This window comes from Ovis aries, chromosome 23, assembly GCF_016772045.2.
Source record: "Ovis aries strain OAR_USU_Benz2616 breed Rambouillet chromosome 23, ARS-UI_Ramb_v3.0, whole genome shotgun sequence".
Classification (NCBI taxonomy): Eukaryota; Metazoa; Chordata; class Mammalia; order Artiodactyla; family Bovidae; genus Ovis; species Ovis aries.
Window position 1 is genome coordinate 62,284,594 of NC_056076.1, and position 24,734 is coordinate 62,309,327.

The window sequence follows — 24,734 nt, forward strand, 5'->3', positions numbered from 1 at the left end:
ATACTGTGTCACGCAAGGTCCGAGACACTGTGGGGACTTCCCTGGAACTCCAGGGATAAAGGCTTCGCCTTCTAACACAGGCGCTGTGGCTTCATCCCCTGGTTGGGGAGGTAAGATGCCACAGGCCTGGCGGCCAAAACACAAAACTTATACCAGAAGCAATATTGTAACAAATTCAATAAAGTCTTTAAAAATGAAAAATGGTTCATAGCAAAAAACAGAAACAAAGCCAACAAAAAGTACTATGTAGAGTAAAGCCCTCTTCGTTCTGAAAGAGCCCACTCACCTACTTCCCTTGAGCACAGCGAACCCTTGGGTCCCAGCCAGAGCGACGTCTGTCGCACTCTCTCTGCCCTCCAGCAACTTGCCTTCTCCTCTTCTCTGGACCGCCTGCTGCTCCTCCACGACAGCTTTACACACACGCCGGGACGCGGCTCCTCAGAGGCGAGGAGCCAGACACACACAGCACGGATCAGTGAGTAAATACGACAAGTGCACCATCCATACCCAAAATGCCATTCGAGCCACCATATACCATATGAGAAGACCGCGCGGTGCTCATCAAATTGAGTAAAATTTCATGCTGGGCTTGGATTCATCAGAAACTATCTGCTTTGACTGTTTTGAATCGAGTCTGTAGCTAATACTCTGCACACTTTGAATTTGCACTATAAAGGGCCTGAACATAACTCCATTTTAATGACATTATTTCAAATTATCATGGTCATTACAAAAGGAAGTAGGGAGTGTCTGAGTCAGAGGCTTTATATTTCAGAGTAACGCAAGACTCTTTCAGACTCATCCAACCAGCGGCTCACTTCCTCTATGAAGAGAGTAAGGTAAATATTTTCAAAGCTCAGAACTTAAAGTCTGGCCAGACAGCTTACAAGAGAGAGACAGAGACAGAGAGAGAGACACACACACAGAGACAGAGCAGAGAGAGAGACACAGAGAGACAGAGAGAGACACGCAGACACACGCAGACACAGACACAGACAGACACACAGAGAGACAGAGAGACAGAGAGACAGAGAGAGACAGAGAGACAGAGAGACAGAGAGAGACAGAGAGAGACAGAGACACACACAGAGACAGAGAGAGACACAGAGAGACAGAGAGACACAGAGAGACACACACACACACAGAGACAGAGCAGAGAGAGAGACACAGAGAGACAGAGAGAGACAGAGAGACACACACACACAGAGAGAGACAGAGAGAGAGAGACACAGAGAGACAGAGAGACACAGAGAGACACACACAGAGACAGAGAGACAGAGAGAGACACACACACACAGAGACAGAGCAGAGAGAGAGACACAGAGAGACAGAGAGAGACAGAGAGACAGAGAGAGACAGAGAGACAGAGAGAGACACAGAGAGACAGAGAGACACAGAGAGACACACAGGGACAGAGAGAGAGACAGAGAGACAGAGAGAGACACACACACAGAGACAGAGCAGAGAGAGAGACACAGAGAGACAGAGAGAGACAGAGAGACAGAGAGACAGAGAGAGACACAGAGAGACAGAGAGACACAGAGAGACACACAGGGACAGAGAGAGAGACACAGAGAGATAGAGACAGAGAGAGACACACACACAGAGACACACAGAGAGACAGAGAGATAGAGAGACAGAGAGAGACACACAGAGACACACAGAGAGACAGAGAGATAGAGAGACAGAGAGAGACACACACACACAGACACACAGAGAGACAGAAAGAGAGACACAGAGAGACAGAGAGAGACAGAGAGACACACAGAGACAGAGACATAGAGAGAGAGAGACAGACAGACAGAGAGAGACACACACACAGAGACACACACACAGATAGAGAGACACAGAGACAGAGAGCAGGGCGGGTGGGGAGAGAGGGCAGTGAGCGCGTCTCTGTCGAGAGCCCGTCCCTCAGCGTGGCCCTGGGTCCGCCCTCCTCCCAGCTCCTCTGTCTCCGCTGTCTGTAGCCGCTTACCCTGGGGCACTGAGGATAGGGGCGCCCGCCACTCAGAGGGCATCCGAGACCACCCAGCACGTCATGTTCCATCTTGGAGAAGAGAAATAGCATCAGGGAATTATGGACAAGTCTAAAATTCTATATTTATGATGTTCTTATTTAAGGCATTATATGTTGGAGTATAAACGTTCTTGATGTTAGAATTGAATTCTGTTTTAATTGTCTATCTCAACTTATTTGATTAGGAATTTGTCAAAATTTTAAACTATGTTTTTGAAAAAAATGGAAAGATTTGAATGCATTACATTTGACTTACATGATAAGAGTAAAAAATAAGTCTGTTCAACTGTAGTTTCAGTTTTTTCCTCTCTGTGTACTTTAGTTCAGTAAAAACAGGAGGCATTTTTTCCCCTCAGTAATGTACCATGAAATATGGTTACTTTTTCTTGTGCAGACAGAATTATCCTAAGAAGAAATATTTTGATCAAACAATAAGGCACACAATTTATCAATTTGGTATAATAAGCTTAGATCCATGAAATATTTTCAATATAATTTCATGTTTTACTAAAAGTGTTTGTCCCTGGTTTTTCTCATGCTTTAAAATTTATTTTTCTTACTTTTTAATTAGACTTTTAAAAAGCTTTACTGAGAACATACCTATTCTGTTTGGTTTGACACAAAAAGTATGTTAACAAAAGAAAGCAAGGAATAAAAAAATTTCTCAAGTTGAAATGCACCGTAAGTAAGTGAATAGGCTTCAGTCTTCCCTGGACTTTGACATCCTTAAATTTTCTGTTTAGGATTTAAAGACCTTCATAAGCATCTGATTCATGTTAACTTGAAAATTATAAATTAATTCCATATCTGTATATTAGTTTTGTAAGCATTTTTGCAGTTTTAGTGAAATAAAAGATTAAGTCTCTGCATGATTTAAAAAGAATTTTCCTTCGCTGCTACACGGGATAGCGGCATCCTTGGAGCGCTGTGCTGATGCCGTCTTCTGCAGCTGGATGTGGATGTGATTAGTTTTCCTCTTCAGTTTAGTTATTTAACTGGGACCCAAATCCCAGTGTTTGTTGATGACTTGTTTACATTTAATTATATTTTTTTGTGTTTAATTTTTTTAAAAGTTGCTGGAAAAAGAAATTATGAGAGAAAAATCAGTTTTGGTAGCATGTTAATTTTATAATATTAATTCTATGTCATCTGATGGAAATTTAGGGTGAAAAACAAGTAATTCAGCCATATATATTGGTACTTATTTGCAGTGGGATTCAGTCTTTGTATCAGACGAGGGGAATGAAACTTACTTTCATTTCTGGAAACTACAAAGCACTTGCATAGAGAAAAAACAGAAGCAATGACGTGCAGTGGAACCTACTTCTTGGCATTTTGCATAGAGTATGAGCACGTCTGTACGAGAACATCTGACTGTATATTACCTGGAACAGTTTGTCATTTTAAGACTATTGCTTGAGAACGGCTGGATCTAAGAAGCTCTTGGCTGACGTTTCGCTGTAATGATTATTTATCTGGTATGGTTTCTCTGCCATAGAAGAGAAACCTGAGCCCTAACAGTATGTACTTAATTGTTTGAATGAACACATTCCTGGGTAGCTTCGCTTCTCTTCAATACGACAACAGTTTTGTGAAAAGTCAAGAGGATGACTAAAAAATTAGAAGATAAAAATTTGTGATTATTGCTTTTTTAGAAAGTGATTTAAAGAATAATTTTTAAAAACATGAAACGTCCCTTTCCCACCTGGGGGTAAAATAGTAAAAGCTGCATGTATAAGACAACAAGAACAGTCGGGACTTGGTTGAGGAGAAATGTACTGAAGAGTGTGTTTTCATATTTTGGATTCTGAAATTACCAAACAGCTTTCAGACCCCCACTGGACCACTCAGGTAGGTCCCCAAAGAGGGTTTGTATCGAATTGTTAATGTGCCCACAGTGCTTTATTAAAGAATTTCCTCTGTAAATATTTGGAAAGAATTATTATGGTTTTGCTTTTGAAGTTACTTTCCTAAGAGTGATTAATTTCATTTAAATACTATGAGTTTTTGGCAGTCAACATGAAGTCTTGAAAACTGTTTGAAGAGAGAGAATGTAACACACAGTCTTTCTTCCTGAAACACGGCCCCTTGAACAGACTGTCCAGCGTGAAATCTGTTTTACTGTACCAGCACTTCTGGGGATTCCACGGTGGCTCAGCGGCAGAGAATACGCCCGCCACCGCAGGAGACGTGGGTTCCCACCCTGGGTTGGGAATATCTCCCAGAGGAGGAAATGGCAGACCGCTCCAGTGCTCTTGCCTGGGAAATCCCATGGAGAGAGGCGCCTGGCAGGCTACTGTCCAGGGGTCGCAGAGAGTCACATCTGACTTAGTGACTAAACAGCAACAGCATTTCTGCTATATTTCAGCCTAGAAATCTGGGAGATTTGAGAAATAGTAGGTCCCATAAATGTGTTTGCTTGGGACTCAAAACAGAATTATCAAAGACAACTGAAGCTGGAAAGTCCACCTCCAGGAACAGTGAGACTATGCCCTGGGTGTGAATATGAGAGCAGAAATACAGAAACGTCGTGCTAAAGAAGACCAATGTCGTTTTAAAAAGGTATCATAATATTGTTGCCAGAAGAGAGCCTTAGAGCTTTGAGAGCAAGAATGCTGGGCCAAAAGAACTTTTCCTTTTTGTTGTGAGTTATTTGATAGTTACATCCAAGGCTGAAGAAATGAAGCCTCGGATTTAAAAAATGAATGAATATAAATATCATATGTAGACCACCATGTGTAAAACAGACAGCTAGTGGGAAGCTCCTGCGCAGCACGGAGCTCAGCTTGGTGTTCGGTGATAATCCGGAGGGGTGGAACAGGGTGGGTGGGGAGGAGACTCAGGATGGGGGGATATATGGACACTGACAGCTGATTCAGGGCTTCCCAGGTGGCGCTGGTGGTAAAGAACCCGCCTGCCAGTGCAGGAGACGTAAGAGACGCAGGCTTGATCCCTGGGTCAGGAAGATCCCCTGCAGGAGGGCATGGCAACCCACTCCAGTGTTCTCGCCTGGAGAATCCCATGGACAGAGCCTGGCGGGCTGCAGTCCATGGGGTTGCAAAGAGTCGGACGCGACTGAGACGACTTAGCACGCACGTTATTGTACAGCGGAAACTAACACAACATTGTAAGGTGATTACACTCTAACTGAAAAAAGAAGCCGCGTAATACCCACAGGAAGCGCACTCGGAGCTCCTTCTCTTCTCCCTCTCTAGGCTGCGCTCCACTTCACCATGGCCTCCCTCGCTGCAGCAGGTGCGGACTTCTGCTCCAGCCTGTTCAGAGAGATCGACAGCAGTCAAGGGAGTGAAAACGTGTTCTTCTCCTCGCTGAGCCTCTTCACTGCGCTGGCCCTGGTTCGCTTGGGTGCGAGGGGTGACTGTGCTTCTCAGATCGATAAGGTCAGTCTCGACTGCATCACCCACCGCGGCTTTTGTAATTGATCATCAGGGCAAACAGCTTTTCCCAAGAGAATATTGCCCTGCAATGGTCTCATGTAAAGGAAGACCTCTCAGCGGACCTCGTCCAGGGGGAGGAAAGAACGCGGCTTGCAACCCCTGCTCTTTAAGCTGGAACCTTTCCAGAACTGCAGCTTTGATACCACGCCTTAGTGTGTGTTTCAAAGTGGGTTTCCCACGCCAGCTTCACCTGGAGATCTCAGTAGGAATGCGAAATCTTCGGCTCCAGCTCAGACCTACTGAATCAGAAACTGCGGGCATGGGGCTTAGCACTTGAGCTTTGCTGGACATTCCAGGTGTACACGGAAGGAGAGAGCCTCAGCCTGAGTGATGGCGGCTTGGCGGGAGAGAACCTGCTGCCGACGCAGGGGACGCAAGAGACCCGGGTTCAATCCCTGGGTAGGGAAGATCCTCTGGAGAAGGGAATGGCAACCCACTCCAGTGTTCTTGCCTGGAAAATCCCATGGAAAGAGGATCCTGGTAGGCTACAGTCCATGGGGGGTCGCAAGGAGTCAGACAGGACTGAGGATTCATGCACACCTGGGCAATATGGATGAGAAGGAAGAGCTAAAAGATAGGCCAGTGAAGTCCTAGCTTAGGCACTGGTGACCTGCCCACAAATGACATAGCAGTACAGTCTGGACGATCACAGCCCACCACGATGCTTGTTAAATTGTTGCCAGCATCACCTTCCCCACCACGTTTAGAAACAGCTTACTAACTCACTCCTGCCCACTATCCTGAGCGAGACCGCAGGGAGGCAAAAAGGTTATGGTTTCTCTCCCTTCTCTCAGGAATTTGCCATTGAAATTCAGTGGGTCAGCAGCAGGTGAGATACCAGGGCTGAGCTGCGTGTTGAAACTTCAATGCCCACCCAACCTTCTGCCCACCGATTCCTCCCCTTATTTCAGTTCATAAACCAGCGCAAGAGGGAAGGGATCCCTGCTGTAACCTTTCACACTTAAGTACGTGTTGAAGGTTATTTGTGCAGTCACGGAAGCTGGAAAGACTTGTTTCACTCTCTGGACGGCTCCACCAATAACTAATGCTAGGGAATAACCGCAGAGTCTAAGAATGCTGCTGTCCCAGAGCTGGAGTGGTTCCTAACCGGTGCGCTGAGCTCCTCATGCTAACGCAATGGTAACAACAGCCAGCTGGGAGCTCCGTCAGGCTCAGGCTCCAGGATAAGCTCTCCGTGCATCTTCTTTGGTGCTCACAGTAACCCTGGAGTTGGCACCATTTCCCCGGTTTTATGCAGGGTTGTCACACCCTCTCTGTGCTGGTAAACGCAGGAAGGTCTTGTTCTAAAGCAGAGTTTCTCAGCCTTTGCTCTACTGACCTTCTGGGTCGGAGAATTCTTTGAGGGGCTGTCCTGTGCCTTGTAGGAGGTTTTGCAGCACCCCTGGCCCCTTCCTGTTGGATATCATCCGCACACCTCTCCCACATCGTGAAAATAAAATGTGTCTCTAGACACCACCAAATATCCCCAAGAGGAAGAGCTGTTTGTCTGAAGTCAGCAAACTGAAAGGGAGCTCAAAGTACCTTGCCATAAAGCTTCAATTATCCCGAAGTCAGTATTCTGATAAATACAGGCATTGACTTTGGAAAAATCAATCTAGTAACTAATAAAATAAGATTTCCATTCATTATTTAAAAAACACAATGTTTTAGAAGCAAGTGAGTCTGTTTCTGGTACATCCACATATTCTCAAATAGCTGATCTATCCAATGGTGACCTTGGGGAATTTTTTCTTAAAGACAGCTGCAGAGAAGGCAATGGCACCCTACTCCAGTACTCTTGCCTCGAAAATCCCATGGACGGGGGAGCCTGGAAGGCTGCAGTCCACGGGGTCGCTGAGGGTTGGGCATGACTGAGCGACTTCACTTTCACTTTTCACTTTCATGCATTGGAGAAGGAAATGGCAACCCACTCCAGTGTTCTTGCCTGGAGAATCCCAGGGACAGGGGAGCCTGGTGGGCTGCCCTCTATGGGGTCGCACAGAGTCAGACACGACTGAAGTGACTTAGCAGCGGGAAATTTAAAAAGTTAGTCTGACAGAAATTTTGGTCAAAAAGAAGAGAAGATTCCTTTCTCCTTGCTAAGCTTCAGTTAATTGAGTTAATTCCTAGGTTGTTTTTATGAGGTAGTCAGTAAAGTGTTCAGAACTCAGAGGAGCAGACACCATTCAAAGTGGTTTTCCACAAAGCCACATACATTTTACTAAAGACAGCATCACGTAACAATCAATGTGACTTTCAGCGTTTTCTCAGCCTTCTCTTGGTTAAATCTGTCTCAAAGATGATAGCAATGGACCCTCCAACTTCCAGGGCTTATTTTAGAAAGGAAATATGCAACGGGGCCGCCCAAGTTTAAGTTCAGTGAACAAAAGCTGGCTAGTGCTTCTTTCCACCTCGTACAGAGGTGACTGACAATGCAGCCTTTTCTCTGCAACTTTTCCTTTTTCAGTTCTGGGGGTACTGAGAGGCAAACTTTTAACATGAATGTTACCAATCAGTAAGAATTAAAAAAACTACTCTTGGTGACCCATGGACTGTAGCCCACCAGGTACCTCTGTACTTGGGGATTCTCCAGGCAAGAACCCTGGAGTGGGTGGCCTTCCCCTTCTCTAGGGGATCTTCCCAACCCAGGGATTGAACCCAGGTCTCCTGCATTGCAGGCAGATTCGTTTCCATCTGAGCCACCAGGGAAGCCCCATAATAACATAATCCAAGTAATAAAACTCATTCTTTTGTTTCCTCCCCTTGTGATTACAAACTAAGCTCCATGGGAAGGAGGGTCTTTGTTGAACCTCCCTTTCTTAGTGACAAATTAGCCATTTCTTTTTTTTGTTTGACCTGGGCGTTTTGTAAAGTCTTTATTGAATGTGTTACAATATTGCTTCTATTTCGTGTGTTTTGGCCACACACGAGGCATGTGGGATTGTAGTTTCCCGACCTGGGATGGGATCTGCAGCTCCTGCATTGGAAGGGGGCGTCTTAACCACTGGACGTTCAGGGAAGTCCCTTAAATCGGTAATTTTAGTGTTCTGTCAACTAATCACAGTCACAGTGACCCTGACCACAAAACCGTGAGGCAGAATTACGAACCCTGGAATATTCTAGTCAACTGGGTCAGCTGGGAAGAGGTGACCACAATATCCCTGAAGGCCCTGAAGGACGAGAAAGGGTGTTGGTGCTCTTGCTGCCCCACAACTGCCTAGAACTAGGGGAAAAATGACATCCAGGCTTCCAGGCATAGTCCTTGATGTCTGCAAAGACCTCATTTGTGAATTTTAAATCTACAATAGAACTAATGTATATACCAAATTTGCGTTGTAGACTTGGGCTTCTCTCTCATTCCATCTCATATTATCATCCTGGATTAAGAGGTTGTAGAAATTGAGGCTAGGTTCCAATTCTTTGTGGCATTTTAAGACTAACAATGATACTAGTAGCCTTTATAAGTTTTCATATCCCTTTCTGAGCTGTTCTGTTCTCCCCAAGCCAATAAGACGGTGCTATAATTAGGGGTCTGAGGCTTTGAAGTAGAAATCTCTCACAGAGGCCCTGAGAGCAACATTGGTTTAGTGAAATTCCCATACGTGTCTCTTTACCCTGCATCAGAGCAGTCCTTCCGACCTTCTACCTACTCCAGCTCCTCACACACAAAGCCCGAAAAGTCCCTTAAAGCAAAGCTACATCTTTTTACAGAAAATTAAACCAATGAGATTCTGAGAGTCACAAACTGAGACAATAGAACAAATCCACCGTTGCCTGGCAGTTATTTAGATCTTCCAGACGATTGGTCGAGGGAATACAAGATAAATGCTGCTCCGCGCACTGCCCGCCCGTGCCGAGGAGGCAGGATGCGCTGTCTGCCCCAGAGGCTGCATGAGCGATTGTCACACGCACGGCACATTTTATTACTTCCTATTAACGGAGCTGTTTTGCATTTCAGATCCCAGAGACAGAGGGCCTGGAAAAAGGCAGATAAAATGTAGCAAGAAATCAAGATGGGCATAGGGACAATTATTAGAATAATGGGGTTATTGAGAGCCATGCTGGAAAAGGAAGCCCCAAACTGCTTAATTCAAGTAATTTTTTGTTTGTTTAGTCACTCAGTCATGTCCAGCCCTTTGTCACTCCATGGACGATAGCCGGCCAGGCTCTTCTGTCCATGGGATTTTCCAAGCAAGAATATTGGAGCGGGTTGCCATTTCCTTCTCCAGGGGATCTTCCAACTCACGTCTCTTGTGTCTCCTGCCTTGGCAGGAAGATTCTTTACCACTGAGTCACCAGGGAAGCCTCTCAAATAATTGCAGGATCAAAAATTATATCTCTCAAATCCCAGTTTTGCTTCCTATTTAATATTTGCTAGATACTCAATAACTAGTTTTCCCTTTTATGCCTTAAAAAATTATTTATTAATTGGTGGCACCAGGCCTTAGTTGTGGCACTCGGGACCTAGTTCCCCGACCGGGAATCAAGCCTGGGACCCCTGGCACTGGGGGTACAGAGTCGTAGCCACTGGGCCACCAGGGAAATCTCTTGCTTTTATGTCTTGGTGCATATGTAGTCAGCCCCAATCTTGTCTCCTGTTTCATTAAGCAAAGTTTTCATTTTTTATGAGACTATTTTTGATTCTGGTTCAGGTTTAATCAGTGAGTAATTATTAAATTGATCCCCAGGAATGAGCAAACCAAAATTGTTAAACATATTTCACTTTGTAGCCATTGCTTTCATGCACTGGAGAAGGAAATGGCAGCCCACTCCAGTGTTCTTGCCTGGAGAATCCCAGGGACGGGGGAGCCTGGTGGGCTGCCGTCGATGGGGTCGCACAGAGTTGGACACGACTGAAGCGACTCAGCAGCAGCAGCAGCAGCAACAGCCATTGATTCACGAATTCCCCAGTTTGTGATGCTTTCCCCAGTGACTGGTCTTGTTCTCAACACATCAGTAGGGCAGTCGCGCAGGTCACTGCCGCCCTGTGTGCTAACAAACAAATACACAAACACAACCAGCAACAGTGAAACCTCCACTTCTTAAAATCGGTTCTCTTCTTGTTTGCCACTGCTTGCTGACTGCTCTCCTTGTTGCCTTTTTACAGGCGCTTCACTTTAATACCTTCTCAAGACATGGAAACTCTTCTGATACTCAGGTAAAGACAATATGTTCTAGAGAAAGAGACTGTAAGACTCAATTTAGGAAAATCCCCATCTCACTAATATATTTCTATGTTCTCTCCCCTTTAAAGCAAAGGATCATGTCTCATTCAGATTTCTGTATCGTGGGTATTCCAGATACAATTTTTGATACTTTATTTGTAAATTATCAAGTAAGCCAATATTTTCCTTACGTGTTAGCTAAAATTTGGTGAGACAGTGTGGAGCTAAATGTGTTTTATCCTTTGATATTCACAGTCAACTTACATTGGTAAAATGAATTATTTAGTACATGCATTAGACAAATTCATTATCTTCTGTGAATAGTTTTATTTCAAGGTTATTTATTTATTTCACTAACTCCTTTAATTAACTTCGCCCATAGACCCTATTTTGAGAAAGGATGAGAGATTGTAGACGTATGTGACACTGTTTCCTGCTTTGATAAGCATCATCGCGTTCAAATTCTTTTGTGATTTTATACATGCTTTATTTCATGTGTAAAAAGAGTAGACATACCTTTACAGCCCAAGAATAATTTTTTATAAATCTTTTTAACAGCGGCCAGGACTCCAATCTCAACTGAAAAGAGTTCTGTCTGATATAAACACATCCCATAAGGATTATGAACTCAGCATTGCCAATGGACTTTTTGCAGAAAAAGTATTTGATATTCGAAAGGTAAGTGCAGGCTCCTATGCTAGACGGTTATTTCTGTTATGAACCTGGGTCTTGCTCAATTTATCATCTGAATAAAGGCTTGCACCTTTCCATGGGGCCATACCAAGGTGATATATTTTTTTCCTGTCACTGTTAATTAGGTTCCCAGATGCCTTCTCAATATTATCACTTTATTTCCAAAGTACAGCTTTTCTTCACCTGAGTGATCACATGTTCAGGATCACCAGACTGACAGGCTCTACGACAGAGGAGTCTGTCCACTGGCAGTGATGTGGAGCTAGAGCTGGGGTGGGGGGAGCAGACAGTGCATTAGGGTTGTCCATGGGCAGCAGGGAACGGCCCAGTCCAGTGCTCTTGCCTGGGGAATCCCATGGGCCGAGGAGCCTGGCCGGCTGCAGTCCACGGGAGAATCCCATGGGCCGAGGAGCCTGGCAGGCTACAGTCCACGGGAGAATCCCATGGGCTGAGGAGCCTGGCGGGCTACAGTCCACCGGTTGCAGAGCGTCGGCCACGACTGAGCGACTTCACTTTCACTTTCGTGGGCAGCATCCTCTGCTTTTCCTTAGGGTTTCCTGTCTCCTAGGACAGTTCTTCATCCCAGTGCTGAGTTCACCTCCCTTTTTTCTCAGCTTTGCCCTTCCATCTCCCCTCCCAGCAGTTACTTATCTTTCCAGTGAGATCACTTGTAAAAGGGGGCTTCCCAGTGGCTCAGCTTGGAAGGAACAGTGCAGGAGACGCAGGAGGCGTGGGTTCAATCTCTGGGTCAGGAAGATCCCCGGAGTAGGGAATGGCCACCCGCTGCAATGTTCTCACCGAATCCCAGGGACAGAGGGTTCTGGTGGGTACAGGCAAGGGGTTGCAAAGGGCTGGGCGTGACTGAGCGTGTGGCACACACTTATAAAAGAGTTCTTGGTGAGAGACTTAGCCGTGTAAGGCTGGCCAGTGGTAGAGCTGCAGCTAAGATTCGACGCAGGAGGCGAAAACTTGAGCTCAGCAGACTGAGTTTTGGCCCTACTGCATGGTGTTTGAATCCTCGTTCAAAGACCAGCAAGTCAAGAAGGCACTCTGGCTTGCTGGTGTCCTGACCCATCGTTGCTGTGACAACCGGAAGCTGGCAGCACTGTCCAAGCAGAGGCAGGGCCGCGGTTCTCGGGGGAGTCTGTTCTCCCTTTTGATTGCCCACGTCTCACACGCTGTACGGCTCCACCCCGCGACGCCTCCGGGCTGCTCTCCGCTCGCACCCTTTCCAGCTCTCTGCGCTCCACCCAGTCGTTAACGCCTCGTCTGTCTGTCACCCACTCAGATTCTTTGCCCTTTCCAGCACCACTCCCGAATCGCTTGGCAGCCTGTCAATTATGAAGCATTAGGTCAGTCTGCTTTCAATCCTCCCAAAGGCACCCTACTCAAGCTTTACAGGGGCCGCCATGCTGTCCAGCCGCAGTGTGAGTCTCAGTTCCCACAGACGCTGTTAGGCTCCCGAGGGGCCCTCAGCCGTAGCCGGGATGCTGCTGCGCCTGCAACGGTGCTGTTTATAGCCTCTTGCTTTCCGTGCTCTGTCCTCCGACCCTCATTGCAGTGTGCCCAGAAGCACAGCGAAGGTGAGATCTAAGCAAGAACACGGAAAGCAAGACAGCCTTTTTTTTCCCCAAAACATTTATAAGTATAATAAGTTTTTCTAAAAACTGCTTTTGATTTAAATGCGCCTATCATCAAATTTCAATCAGATAGATCAGTACAAAGATAGACCATCTCCGAGCTTCTTACATTTCCTCTTTTAACACTTTCTAACTCACATTTGAGTATAGGTTCGAATAAGAGGATACATATTCCACTGGAATTGATAAAGACAATAATGTGTAAATAGTCTCTGCGAAAAGGATGGTATTGCGGAAGACCAACCACTATGTCTGAGCCCCTGTCCCCCTCCTCCCCCGTCCTTGCTAAACGTGCCTTGGGTAGGACCGCCGCGCACGTTATCCCACACCTGATTCTGCCACTGTTTTGAATAAACCCAGTGTCCCTATGGATGCCTCCGCCTCCACGGCTTCGTGACCTCCTCTCTACACCATCACAGATACCTGAGCCACACCCTGAAACTCGTCGGCGGCCTGGAGTCTGCAGCCCGCTTTCCGGCGGAGCCACACCGTCCGCGCTTCCGCCTTTCATCGCGGCCCCACCCGTCCTCCAGCTGCGCCGAGCCATTCAGATTCTCTTGGTCTCTCGACTTTCCCTCAGCGTATCAGCTCTCTCCTTGCCTAGCTTTATTCCTACACTGAACTGCTCTCAGCCATTGCTTCCCCATTCTCTAGCCCCCAACAAAGCCCTGAGTCGGGATCAGTGCCGCGACTCCACCCGCGGTTGTGCCCGGCTAGAGGGATGCTTGTGGGAGGCGTGCAGTCCCCACCGCCGCGCGGCGTCTCCCGGCCGCCGGTCAGACGCTCTTCGCGGGGTCCAGCAGCCAGCTTTGGTGTTCACTCCTGACAGCCGTTTGTGAAAACTCTCCTAACTCCTCTCAGTTTCCAACAAGCCCTTACCACCTCCATCACTTTCAGCTGAAGGCCTTGTCCTCTACTTGACAAAGGAAATAGAGGCAGGACTTGTATTCCAACCCATTTGCTGATCTTTCCCCCTCTTTCCATCAAGCTCAGCGGGAACAGTTTTCCTAAACTGCCGATTCCTCTGCTGCTTTCTTGCCTCCTGCCCGCTTCCTTGGTAGGAGGAGTATCTTCCCATCGATATTCTTTATCGGCCTTTTACTGGCCTATTTCCTTCTTTCTCATAGCATATAAATGTATACACAAGGTACCTTTTTTCTCAAGTTTTTCTTTAAAAGCTGCTTAATGATTCTCCTTCCCACCTTGTTGTTTCTCACACTGAAAATGTAAGCTTGAAAAATCCAGCTTAATGAAAGGGCAATATGTACTCTTGGAGCCCATTTCCCCACCTTTTACTCCTCAATCCATCGCAATCTGGCTTCCATGTTAAATGCTCCCCTGAAATCCTGTTTATGGAGCTGACTGCTGCCTTCCATGTGGACGCCCAAGCTATGAACATTTTGCAGTTTCATCTTATCTGCCTCGCCATAGTGCCTAACGTGAGCGAGGCTCCCCTCTCGTGTTTACGGTACTGATTTCTCCTGGTTTTCTAATCTCAGCCTCTTTGCTTCATCTTTGTTCCTCCAGGCATCCCTAAAATACTAGAGTTCTGTAAACTTTCTGTCCTCAGCCATGTTCCGTTTTCAGCTAACTTTCTTACCCAAGCAGAGAGTCTGTGTTCAGAGAGTGTGCAGTTCTCTGCCTTGCTCTCCCTGCCCCTGTATGCTCTGTGGCTGCACCTGCCTCCTGCCAGTCCTCAGGCGGCGCCTCCAGACTTTCATGTACCACCCCTCCTGTCCTCTGACTTCTCTTGTTCTGTGTTCCCTCTCAGTGAATTATCCACCAAGTATTTGGGTCAAATTTGTCTTCTTCTTTTCCCTAAGCTTCACAGTCCATTAGTGAAGAAGACTTATTAGGTCTTCCTTCTACTTTTCAAAAGAAAAGCTATATTGAATTAATCTGAAACTTACAGAAAAGTTGCAGGTATTATAGAGAAGAAAATTTTTTCCTGAACCACTGGAAATCCCTAATCATATTTGGAGTCTTTGGTGTAACCCTACAAACAATGAGATTCTCCCACATAACCACAGTGCAACCGTCATAATCCGGGAGCTCACGCTGTTCTGTCATTCTCAGCTAAGCTTTAGGTCCTTTTGCATCTGACCAACCATCACTACATCATCCTATAGTAAAATAATTTACTTCAGAATCATGCATTGTGTTTTGTTGGTATGTATCTTTAGTATCTTTTAATTTGGAACAGTTCCCTAGCTTTTTTTTTGACTTTAAGGATCTTGACACTTTCAATGATTATTCATAATGTCCAGTTTTAGACTAGTTATATTTTAGAAGGCCCTTCAGTGTGAATTTGTTTGATGTTTCTTCATAAGTAGAGTCATATTTTTTCCAGCTCTGTTGAGACATAATTAACATATAACACTGTGTAAGTCTAAGGTGTACAAAACGTTAATTTGATAATCTTATATGTCGTAAAATTCTTCCCTGGTGTTCAGACAGTAAAGAATCTGCCTGCAGTGTGGAAGACCGGGGTTTGATCCTTGGGTTGGGAAGAGCCCCTGGAAAAGGAAATGGCAACCCACTCCAGTATTCTTGCCTGGAGAATCCCATGGATAGAGGAGCCTGAAGGGCTAGTCCATGGGTTTGCAAAGAGCTGGACACGACCGAGCAGCTAACACACATATGTTGCAAAATGGCGCTCACCATTTCTTTAGATCACTCCTCCATCTGATCGATACAAAACATCAGGGGCGTTGTTTTATTTTCATCATATTATCCTTATTGCCCCCTGGCAGGATTTTGATTAATCCTATTGCTGACAATGTTATCTTTGATCACTTGATTAAAGTGATATCTGCTAGGTTTCTTGAACAGTTTTTCAGTAGGAAGAGGATGACACAAACAAGGGGCAAGAGGTAGGAGGCTCCTGAAATATTTATGGTGAGAAAGAGTGGTGAGGCTGCGGGGGTGGTATCAGCCACGGGCTCGCTGATCTCCAGCACATTTCATTGTGCTTGCTCCGAGATTTCCACTGCGAGTTCTCCGGTCCTCCCTCCCAGCCTGTTCCTTCACCTTTGAGGCAGAACGTAGTCCTTGAGTAAGGTAGTGGAAATGAGGGGACAATTTCAAATATATATTTCTTATGGTGCTTAGTTGGTGGTGATTTGTAAGAACAAAAACTGTGTTTATTACTTACAGAGCTGTATATCATTTGTATTTATAGGACTATATTGAGTGTGCTAAGAAATTATATAATGCCAAAGTGGAAAGAGTTGACTTTACAAATGATGTGGAAGACACCAGATACAAAATTAACAAATGGATTGAAAACGAGACCCGTGGTAAGTGCGGTGCCTGTTTGTCTGCAAGACTGTCAGTTATGCGTGAATATCGAGAGCTCCCAGTTTTAAAGTTGGGAGTCCTTTGCACATATGAGAAACTGCTCCTGCTTACCAGAAGTAATGCTTGCTGTCGTTTAAAATTGCTCTAGTTTCTGTCCGGGGAATTCCCAGGTGGCTCAGTGGTAAAGAATTCACCTGCCAGTGCAGGAGACACAGGTTCGATCCCTGGGTTGGGAAGATCCCCTGGAGGAGGAGATGGCAGCTCACTCCAGTGTTCTTGCCAGGAAAATCCCATGACCAGCAGAGCCTGGTGGGCGACAGTCCATGGGTCGCAAAGAGTCGGACACGGCTGAGCGACTGACACACACACATAGTTTCTACGATGCTCTGTCAAAAAAATTAATTCTAAATTCTCTTCATTTATCAAAATTATGTATCTGGCAATGGTGGTTCCTTCCACAAAAAAAGTGTATTTCTTTATTGACAAGTCTCTTTCCAACTGAAAATGAAATTCCAGCTAATGGTCTGGTTTAGTACAAAACAAATAAAGAAATTTATTTATTGTTTTCTTAGTCAATGATTCCAAAGCTTGTCATTTCTTTACCTAAGAAATGGCCTTGATTTATACTCTGAACAATATATATATATTTGCTGAGTTTGTTTCTGTTTCAGAAATATGAGACATATAACTTGCACCCTTAAGTGCAAACATTCAAAGGCATAGAATTATTCCAGGAAATAGGAAGACACCGGCTCAGTAGAGTTAATTTGACCGTTAGCCGCCATGTATTCCAAACATGCTCTTCATAAATCAAACCTATTCAATTACTTTCCTAGTGTTATTCGGTCGCTCAGTCGTGTCCAGTTCTTTGCAACCCTAAAGCATGCCAGGCCTCCCTGTTCTTCACCATCTCCTGGAGTTTGCTCAAATTCATGCCCATTGAGTTGGTGATGCCATCCAACCATCTCATCCTCTGTCGTCCCCTTTCCTCCAGTGTTAAAGTATTTTGGCGTATCAGATTACTAGTATCCTTTCTTTATTTGGAGCAGTAATTTATTTCCCTTTTTTCCTTTCTCACCCAAATCTATGTATAATAATTCTCACTGTGATGAGGGCATAGACTCAATACTTATTTGGAGGAACACTTCAAAATGATGCCAATGTCCCAACAAAACTGCCCTGGTCTTAGTAGGTTTAAGTCCTCCACCCCCTCCCTCCACCCCCTCTTCAGTCCTACACACGCTGCCAGAGTCATCCTTCAGAAAGGCAAACCTGATCCATCATGACCACGCCCTTTTTTGTGTTTCAGTGAATCCTGAACAATGCTTCTCCATCGCCTTCAAGATAACAAAAAATTCTTATCAGACTTTCCAGGCTCAATTATCTGGCTCCTGCCACCAACCTTTCCAATCTTACTCTTCCTATTGAATCAGAATAAGTTAGGCTTTCCCCAAATACAGTTAGCTCTTCGAAGTTTTCAAGTTTTGAATAAAGAGTCCCAACTTTATGGAAATTCTGCCTGGCCCGCACCTTGCCCTCAGCTCAAGCAGGTGGCCTGGCCATAGGCGCTGTGTTCCCTCCCCTCCCTGAGCGCAGGGCTGGGACCCCAGGACGCTGCCACCCCATTAAGGTGGTGCCCCCACTGCACTTGTTAGTACAGGCTCATGAGGCCAACACACAGTGAAGCCAAACAAACTGAACCGTCAGAGTTTGGAGCAGAGAAAGGTTTGCTGCAGGACCAAGCAAGTGGTCCCTGTGGTGGACCCACAAAGCCCTGAGCTCCTGGAAGAGTCTCAGCAAAGCATTTCTAAGAGCAGGGGAGGTGGGCCGTTGCGGAGTGGCGGTCAGCTCATGAGGGTTCTCTGGCTGTTGCTGAGGCACCAGGGCGGTGTCACAGAGGTTCGCATTCTCAGCCCTTAGGCTCCAAGAGGCCTGAGGCTATGGGCTCTGGTGTTAGGCAGTTACCACCCTCCATTTGGTGCCGGGGAGGTTTTTTACATCTGCGAGACAACTCAGGAAATGTGGGCGTGCCAAGTCCCTGCAATTGTGTCTGACTCTCTGTGATCCCATGGATGGTAGCCCACCAGGCTCCTCTATCTGTGGAATTTTCCAGGCAAGAATGCTGGAGTGGGTTGCCATTTCCTCCTCCGGGGGATCTTCCCCACCCAGAGACTGAACCCGGGTCTCCTGCATTGCTGGCAGATTCTTCACCATCTGAGCCACTGGGGAGACCCATTAGATTCCTGGCCTCCTGCTTCTCTCACATCGGCAGGCGAGTTCTTTACCACTAGTGCCACCAGCAACTGTGTGTCGAAGACTGTCATCTGGGCACTTAAGAGAGGGGCTAAAGGAGAGGTTATGGGGGAGGGCCTGCCCAGGGAAGGCCCCATAGGGTCCTGTTCAGTATCCAGAATAGTGCAAGGCATTTAGAAAAAATTTCATGAACATGGAACGTAGGAATTAGCCCATTCAATGAAATGCCTTAAACTATACTTGGAATGCTATGGCCTCATCAATGGAATACATGAAGGCAGTTTGGTGTCTATGAGTAGGGAAGGTCTCTGAGAATTGTCTTTGTGGGCCAGCATCCTGTTTTATGTGACTTTGTACAAATTACTTTTCTATGCCCTAGATTTCTCAACAGGCAACAGAAATAATAATAGTGCCTTCCCTACAGGGATTTTGTGAGAATTAAACCAAATATTGCACATGGAAAGTGCTGGACAAAGTAATTCATCACAGATTATTACCAATATCATGATCATTTTATTTATGTGATAGAAAAATATTCATCTTGTCTTTAGCTTTTTAAAATTTACATTTTTTTCTCAACTTATTTTTCAAAAGGCAAAATCAGGGATGTCTTTCATGAAGGTGCCATAAGCTCATCTGCTGTGATGGTGCTGGTGAACGCCGTGTACTTCAAAGGCAAGTGGGAGTCAGCCTTCACCAAGAGCCAGACCCAAAACTGCCATTTCAGATCTCCCAAGGTATGGAATTCTGGTTAATTTAGGAAGGTTTTTGCCAATAATATGCCTTCACAGGGCTTCCCTAGTGACCCACACAGTACAGAAACCACCTGCAATGCAGGAGACCCGGGTTCAATCCCTGGGTAGGGAAGATCCCCTGGAGGAGGGCACAGCAGCCCACTCCAGCATTCTTGCCGGGAGAATCCCGTGGACAGATGAGCCTGGAGGCTGCAGTCCATGGAGTCACAAAGAGTCAGACACGACCGAGAGACTGACACTTTCACTCTCACACAACAATCTTAGTATAGTAGGGACGTCAAAGACTTTGTGGTCAGACATGCCACGTTAGGGCCCTTAGCTTGCTTCATAGGAGTTGCCACGTTAGGGCCCTTAGCTTGCTTCATAGGAGTTGCCACGTTAGGGCCCTTACCTCGCTTCATAGGAGTTGCCTTGTCTTAGCACATGAACCTTAAACCCACAGTCTTTCTCACAAGTAAGACCAAGTGATTCCATTAGTTCACCCAGAACATTCCTTTCAATACTTTGACCACCTGATGCGAAGAGCTGACTCATTGGAAAAGACCCCGATGCTGGGAAAAATTGAGGGCAGGAGAAGAGGATTACAGAGGATGAAATGGCTGGATGGTATCCCCAACTCAATGGACATAAACCCGAGCAGACTCTGGAGATGAAGGGCAGGGGGGCCTGGAGTGCTGCGCTCCACGGCGCACAGAGAGCCAGACACGACTGCGGCTGCACAACAGCAGCAAGCTCCTTTCGGTCCTCAGTCTTCCATGCTGGAGCACAGAAATCCAGATTTCACGTGTAAACATAGCGGAAAGGGCTACTGAAACGTTCTTTCTGCACCTTTCCACATCAGAAGTTTTAGACACAGGAGTGCTGAGAGCTCCTGGCAATCAAAGATGACTGATGAGTGAGGAGATGGGCAGTAAGAGGTTGTCTAGCAGGCCGTGTCTGTGGGGAGAGGAGCGCTTTGGGAGGAAGGAGAAGAAACTTGAGCACAGAGTAGATCAGACGCCAGGAGGACTTGGAGTTTGGTGGCCTTTAGCACCCGCATGGAGGGCGGCGAGCCCTGCTGTGCGTCCTTAACTGCAGGGTCCTAAGGAGAGCCCAACTTGGGAGCAAGTCGATAATGCAGGTGCCTCTGTGAGAACACAGAGGGGCATAGAAGTATTTTGAAAATCCTAAGGGAAAAAACTGAAACCTAATAAATCCTAATAAACCCTAACTCTGTCCGATAGAGATGTTAGCTGTGTACTTGCAAGATGAAGCGCGTTAGGCAGTCCTGGAATCGCAATGGGGCTTCCCAGGTGGAGCTAGTGGTAGAGAACCCACCTGCCAATGCAGGAGGTACAGGAGACTCAGGCTTGATACCTGGGTAGGGAGGGTCCCCTGGAGGAGAGCATGGCAATCCACACCAGTGTTCTTGCCTGGAAAATTCCATGGACAGAGGAGCCTGGCAGACTATCGTCCCTGGGGTTGCAAAGAGTCGGACGTGACCGAGTGTGCACACACAGAATTTTAATGACTGGGGCTGACAGCGCCAATGGTGTTTGGAAATGAGCTTTTATTCCCCACTCTTTCCTTCAGCTCCTCTGGTAGACCGCATTTGTTAACTCGTTTCCATTCTGTTTGTTTGTATTTTGCTCCTAAATAATGGCTTATTTAAATAAATATGAGTATGTGCAAATAAAATGTCTGTATTAACGTAAGGTATAATAACAGTGTTTAAAATAATCTTCCTGACTATATCCCTTGTAATAGAGCTCTAATATATAGCTTATAAGATAATACGCTGTAGAATCTATATCACTTGACAGCTTTGGTTCCATCCAAAATTGGTGAAGAAGTCTAGACTTCTTTGTTAAGAAGTCTAGTTTCCATCTTTCTCCAGCATAACTCAGCTGTGGGAATCTTCCCTGCCCTAGCCTGAAATGAGACTTTGCGGCTCAGCCCCCGTGGTTCCAGACTCAGTGAGAAGGCGCCTGCCTGTCTCACTAGGAAGGCGCCTTCTTTCCTTACTGCGTCATGGGTGCTCTTTCTGGGGTTTGGATTCTTGGTCTAAAAGGACAACCTTTCCGGAGGAAGAAGAACCCATGATTCAGGCATAAAATTTATCCATACTCCTCAGTAGGATCTTCTTTCGTAAAGGGAGATTTTATAGAAATCCTGAAAAACTTGCAGGATCACAGTATCTTTTAGGAAAAGACAGTTTATTGTATCTCTGTTATGTTTCTAAATCTAGAAGCGGTATCCTAAAGATAAGAGCTACTGTGTTTCCCTCAAGTTAATTTGTCAAATATTTCACAGGAATTTTAAAAAAAAGCTTTACAACACTCTATTATTAAACAGTAATTTTTATAACACTTGCCTGGATAATACTTCAGATAAGAGAAAAATCTATAGCGATCACTTGAAATTATAATGCTATTTAATAATTATTCACGGCACGATATGGACATTTTCCGATGAAACACTGGATGCAAGGCAGTGTTCAGTGCTAGCTATAGTGAGGCACGTAAGCTTCACGACGGTCCTATGCAATAGAGACTGCTTACCTCCATTACAGAGGCGAGGCGTAGAGACACCGAGGGGTGAAGTAACTTTCCCAAGGTCACGCAGTTGGTGAGTTTCAAGCTCAGGTAGTTACTCTCAAAGTCTGTGGTTTCACTCGAGATGTGGACCAACAGGACCACCACCGGCAGCATGGTGGGGAGAATCCACTGGAAAGAAAAGCCTGCAGCGCTGTCCTGTTGGATTTGGTCAATAAGTGAAATACGGCGGGCTTTAACTGTTTTTTCCAATGACTTGACTTTCAGTGTCCCGGGAAAGCGGTGGCCATGATGCATCAGGAACGGAAGTTCAATTTGTCTGTCGTTAAAGACCCCCCCATGCAGGTTCTTGAGCTCAGATATCACGGTGGTATAAGCATGTACGTAATGCTGCCGGATAATGACCTATCCCAAGTAAGTTGCCCTGTTGCTCTCATTGCTGGGGAATAAGAAGACGTCTAGGACCCTTGATTGTGTTCTCATCCATCAACTTCAAGATTTCAAGTTGTCAGAATTAGTCCCTTACCCATGTGTTCATTTATTAATCCAAGATTTGTAAACAATGCTCGTATGAAAACTTTTCCCGTTATAAATCTGGAATAATCTAGGATCAATTCTCAGTGTTAAGGAGTTGGTGAGTTCAGGTTGAGTCACTTTGGGGCAGTGGTGTTGGAAAGACATGTGTGGCCTGCACTCTGCCACTAGGGGCTTCCCAGCTGGCTCAGTGGCAAAGAATCCGCCTGTCGAGCAGGAGGCATGGGTTCAATCTCTGGGTCCGGAAGATCCCCTGGAGAAGGAAATGGCTACCCACTCCAGTGTTCTTGCCTGGAGAATTTCATGGACAGAGGAGCCTGGCGGGGTACAGCCCATGGGTTTGCAAAGTTGGACATGACTGGGCACACGTGCGCGTGCACTGTGTCACAGAGGGTCCAGGCTGTGCACCTTGGGCACGTCTCCCTACGTTGTCTCGAGCTGCACTTGTCACACGTGTGGACTAGGGGAGCCAATTTGTGGCTCTTCCAGTGTGGGCGCTGCGCTGGGGGGTGCTGATCGCACAAGCCCCGAGGCTACAGCCCTGGGCTCCTTGCTGTTGGCTGCCCGGGGTTCCGCTGGCTTGCTCCTACCAGTTGGGCAAGTGTTATTTTCCGTGTCTTTCATGAGGCAGAAACGGTTAGGAAACACTGATTCAAATGACTGCTGAGTTCCTTTCTCCCCCTGATGATCTCTGATTCCCAAATTCCTTCACTTGCTCACTGTTCCACTTTGTCTATATATGTTAATATGTGGGCAGAGAACAGAAATGCCCTGAAATATCAATACAAATAAACCACACCTTGTCATAGCAGAGCAAATTGAACATATGATTCGTTCAAGAGTATTTGAACAATTTATTTTAATCATTTCCCATTTCTAGACTCCTCTGGCACCCTTTCACATACTTACAAGCAAATATCCAGGAGAGAATTGTTATGGAAAACCATATACCTCTGAGGCTATTGTTTCATCTGGTTCTTAAACATATGGTTCTAAATTGCCTTCTAACTATTTCTACAGATTGAAAACAAACTGACTTTTCAGAATCTAATGGACTGGACCAATCCAAGAAAAATGAAATCTCAGTATGTCGAAGTGTTTCTACCTCAGTTCAAGATAGAGAAGAATTATGAAATCAAGCACTATTTGGAAGCCCTAGGGCTGAGGGATATCTTTGATGAATCCAGAGCTGATCTCTCTGGTATAGCTGCAGGAGGCCGTCTGTACATATCAAAGCTGACGCACAAGTCTTACATAGAGGTCACCGAGGAGGGCACAGAGGCCACTGCCGCCGCAGGAAGCAGCATCGTGGAAAAGCAGCTGCCCGAGTCCAGTGTGTTCCGAGCTGATCACCCGTTCCTGTTTTTAATCAGGAAGGACGACAGCATCTTGTTCAGTGGCAAAGTCTCTTGCCCTTGAAACTACAGCTGGTTTTTATTAGAACAGAAACAACATCAAGGAACCACCACAAGGAGAGAGATTTAAGCTTAACTGGAAGCATGTGATGACTCCTTTCCGGTTACTTCCTTCTAACGCTGATCAGCAGGAGGTTTGGGTGACTTGACTTGACCTGGTGGATTGTCCTGATCTTGCTCTTAGCATTTCTACCACCATCTGGCCCACCTCTTTCTAATTTCATCGTCTTTCTATCCACATTGATTTCCACCAGTCTTCACCATAGCCACTTGCGCAAAGATCTGGGTGTACTATCTGGGAACTGTGGGACGCTCTACCTGTAATGTTAGAGCAGTAATGTGGAAGCAGCCCTAGGGATATTTTTTGAGACTGTAGTTATCACAAATATTCTAGTTTCACTGCAAATATCTAGGGAGTAGATCCAGCTGCTGGAAATAAGTGTCAAGGATAACTTTTCCTTGCTGAGATAAGAAGACATCAGAATTTACTTTTAATATATCTCATTTGAAATTAGTATCTAATCTAGATGCTAAAAATTATGGATTTGGGATTGGGAACCAATAAAATAGTTCATCAATAATTTTGACTTGACATCTTTCAGCCTTTCCTTACTAGAGATTTGATGTGTACATAGTTTTTCAAATACTTAATTAGTATCTTTTAACTTTTGCCAGCTGTTGTTTACAGCATATTATTTCATATGCTGTGTAGTTTGTTTTTTCTCTATTTATCAGAATAAAGAAACACAAAATAATTATACCATGTGATTGTTTTCCCTGGATGAATTGTGGGACTACCAGCACTCTCTTCTAGGCCAAGCAAGCAATTAAAAGAAAGAATGCTTTTTTTAAAAAATATAAATCTGATTTGGTTAATGCAGCTATTTTACTACACATAAAAGTTACTTTTACAGATACTTACATAAGCAGACCATCTAATTTAAAATTAAATATTAGGATTTAAATT

General features: G+C 45.5%; 1 protein-coding gene across 2 annotated transcripts; it reads left to right on the forward strand.

Moving 5' to 3' along the window:
• The first annotated feature begins 794 nt into the window (after positions 1-794).
• Positions 795-24,527, forward strand: SERPINB7 (serpin family B member 7). Of its 2 annotated transcripts, none has more exons than XM_004020578.5 (8): positions 795-839; positions 5,236-5,421; positions 10,586-10,636; positions 11,202-11,321; positions 16,158-16,275; positions 19,124-19,266; positions 22,086-22,232; positions 23,373-24,527. In XM_004020578.5, exons 2-8 carry the CDS (start codon positions 5,254-5,256, stop codon positions 23,769-23,771), a joined length of 1,146 nt encoding a protein of 381 aa, XP_004020627.3. In that variant the 5' UTR covers positions 795-839; positions 5,236-5,253; the 3' UTR covers positions 23,772-24,527. The 2 variants fall into 2 exon arrangements, with proteins under 2 accessions (XP_004020627.3, XP_042095190.1); XM_042239256.2 differs by lacking the exon at positions 795-839 and adding an exon at positions 3,032-3,871.
• Positions 24,528-24,734: the final 207 nt, after the last annotated feature.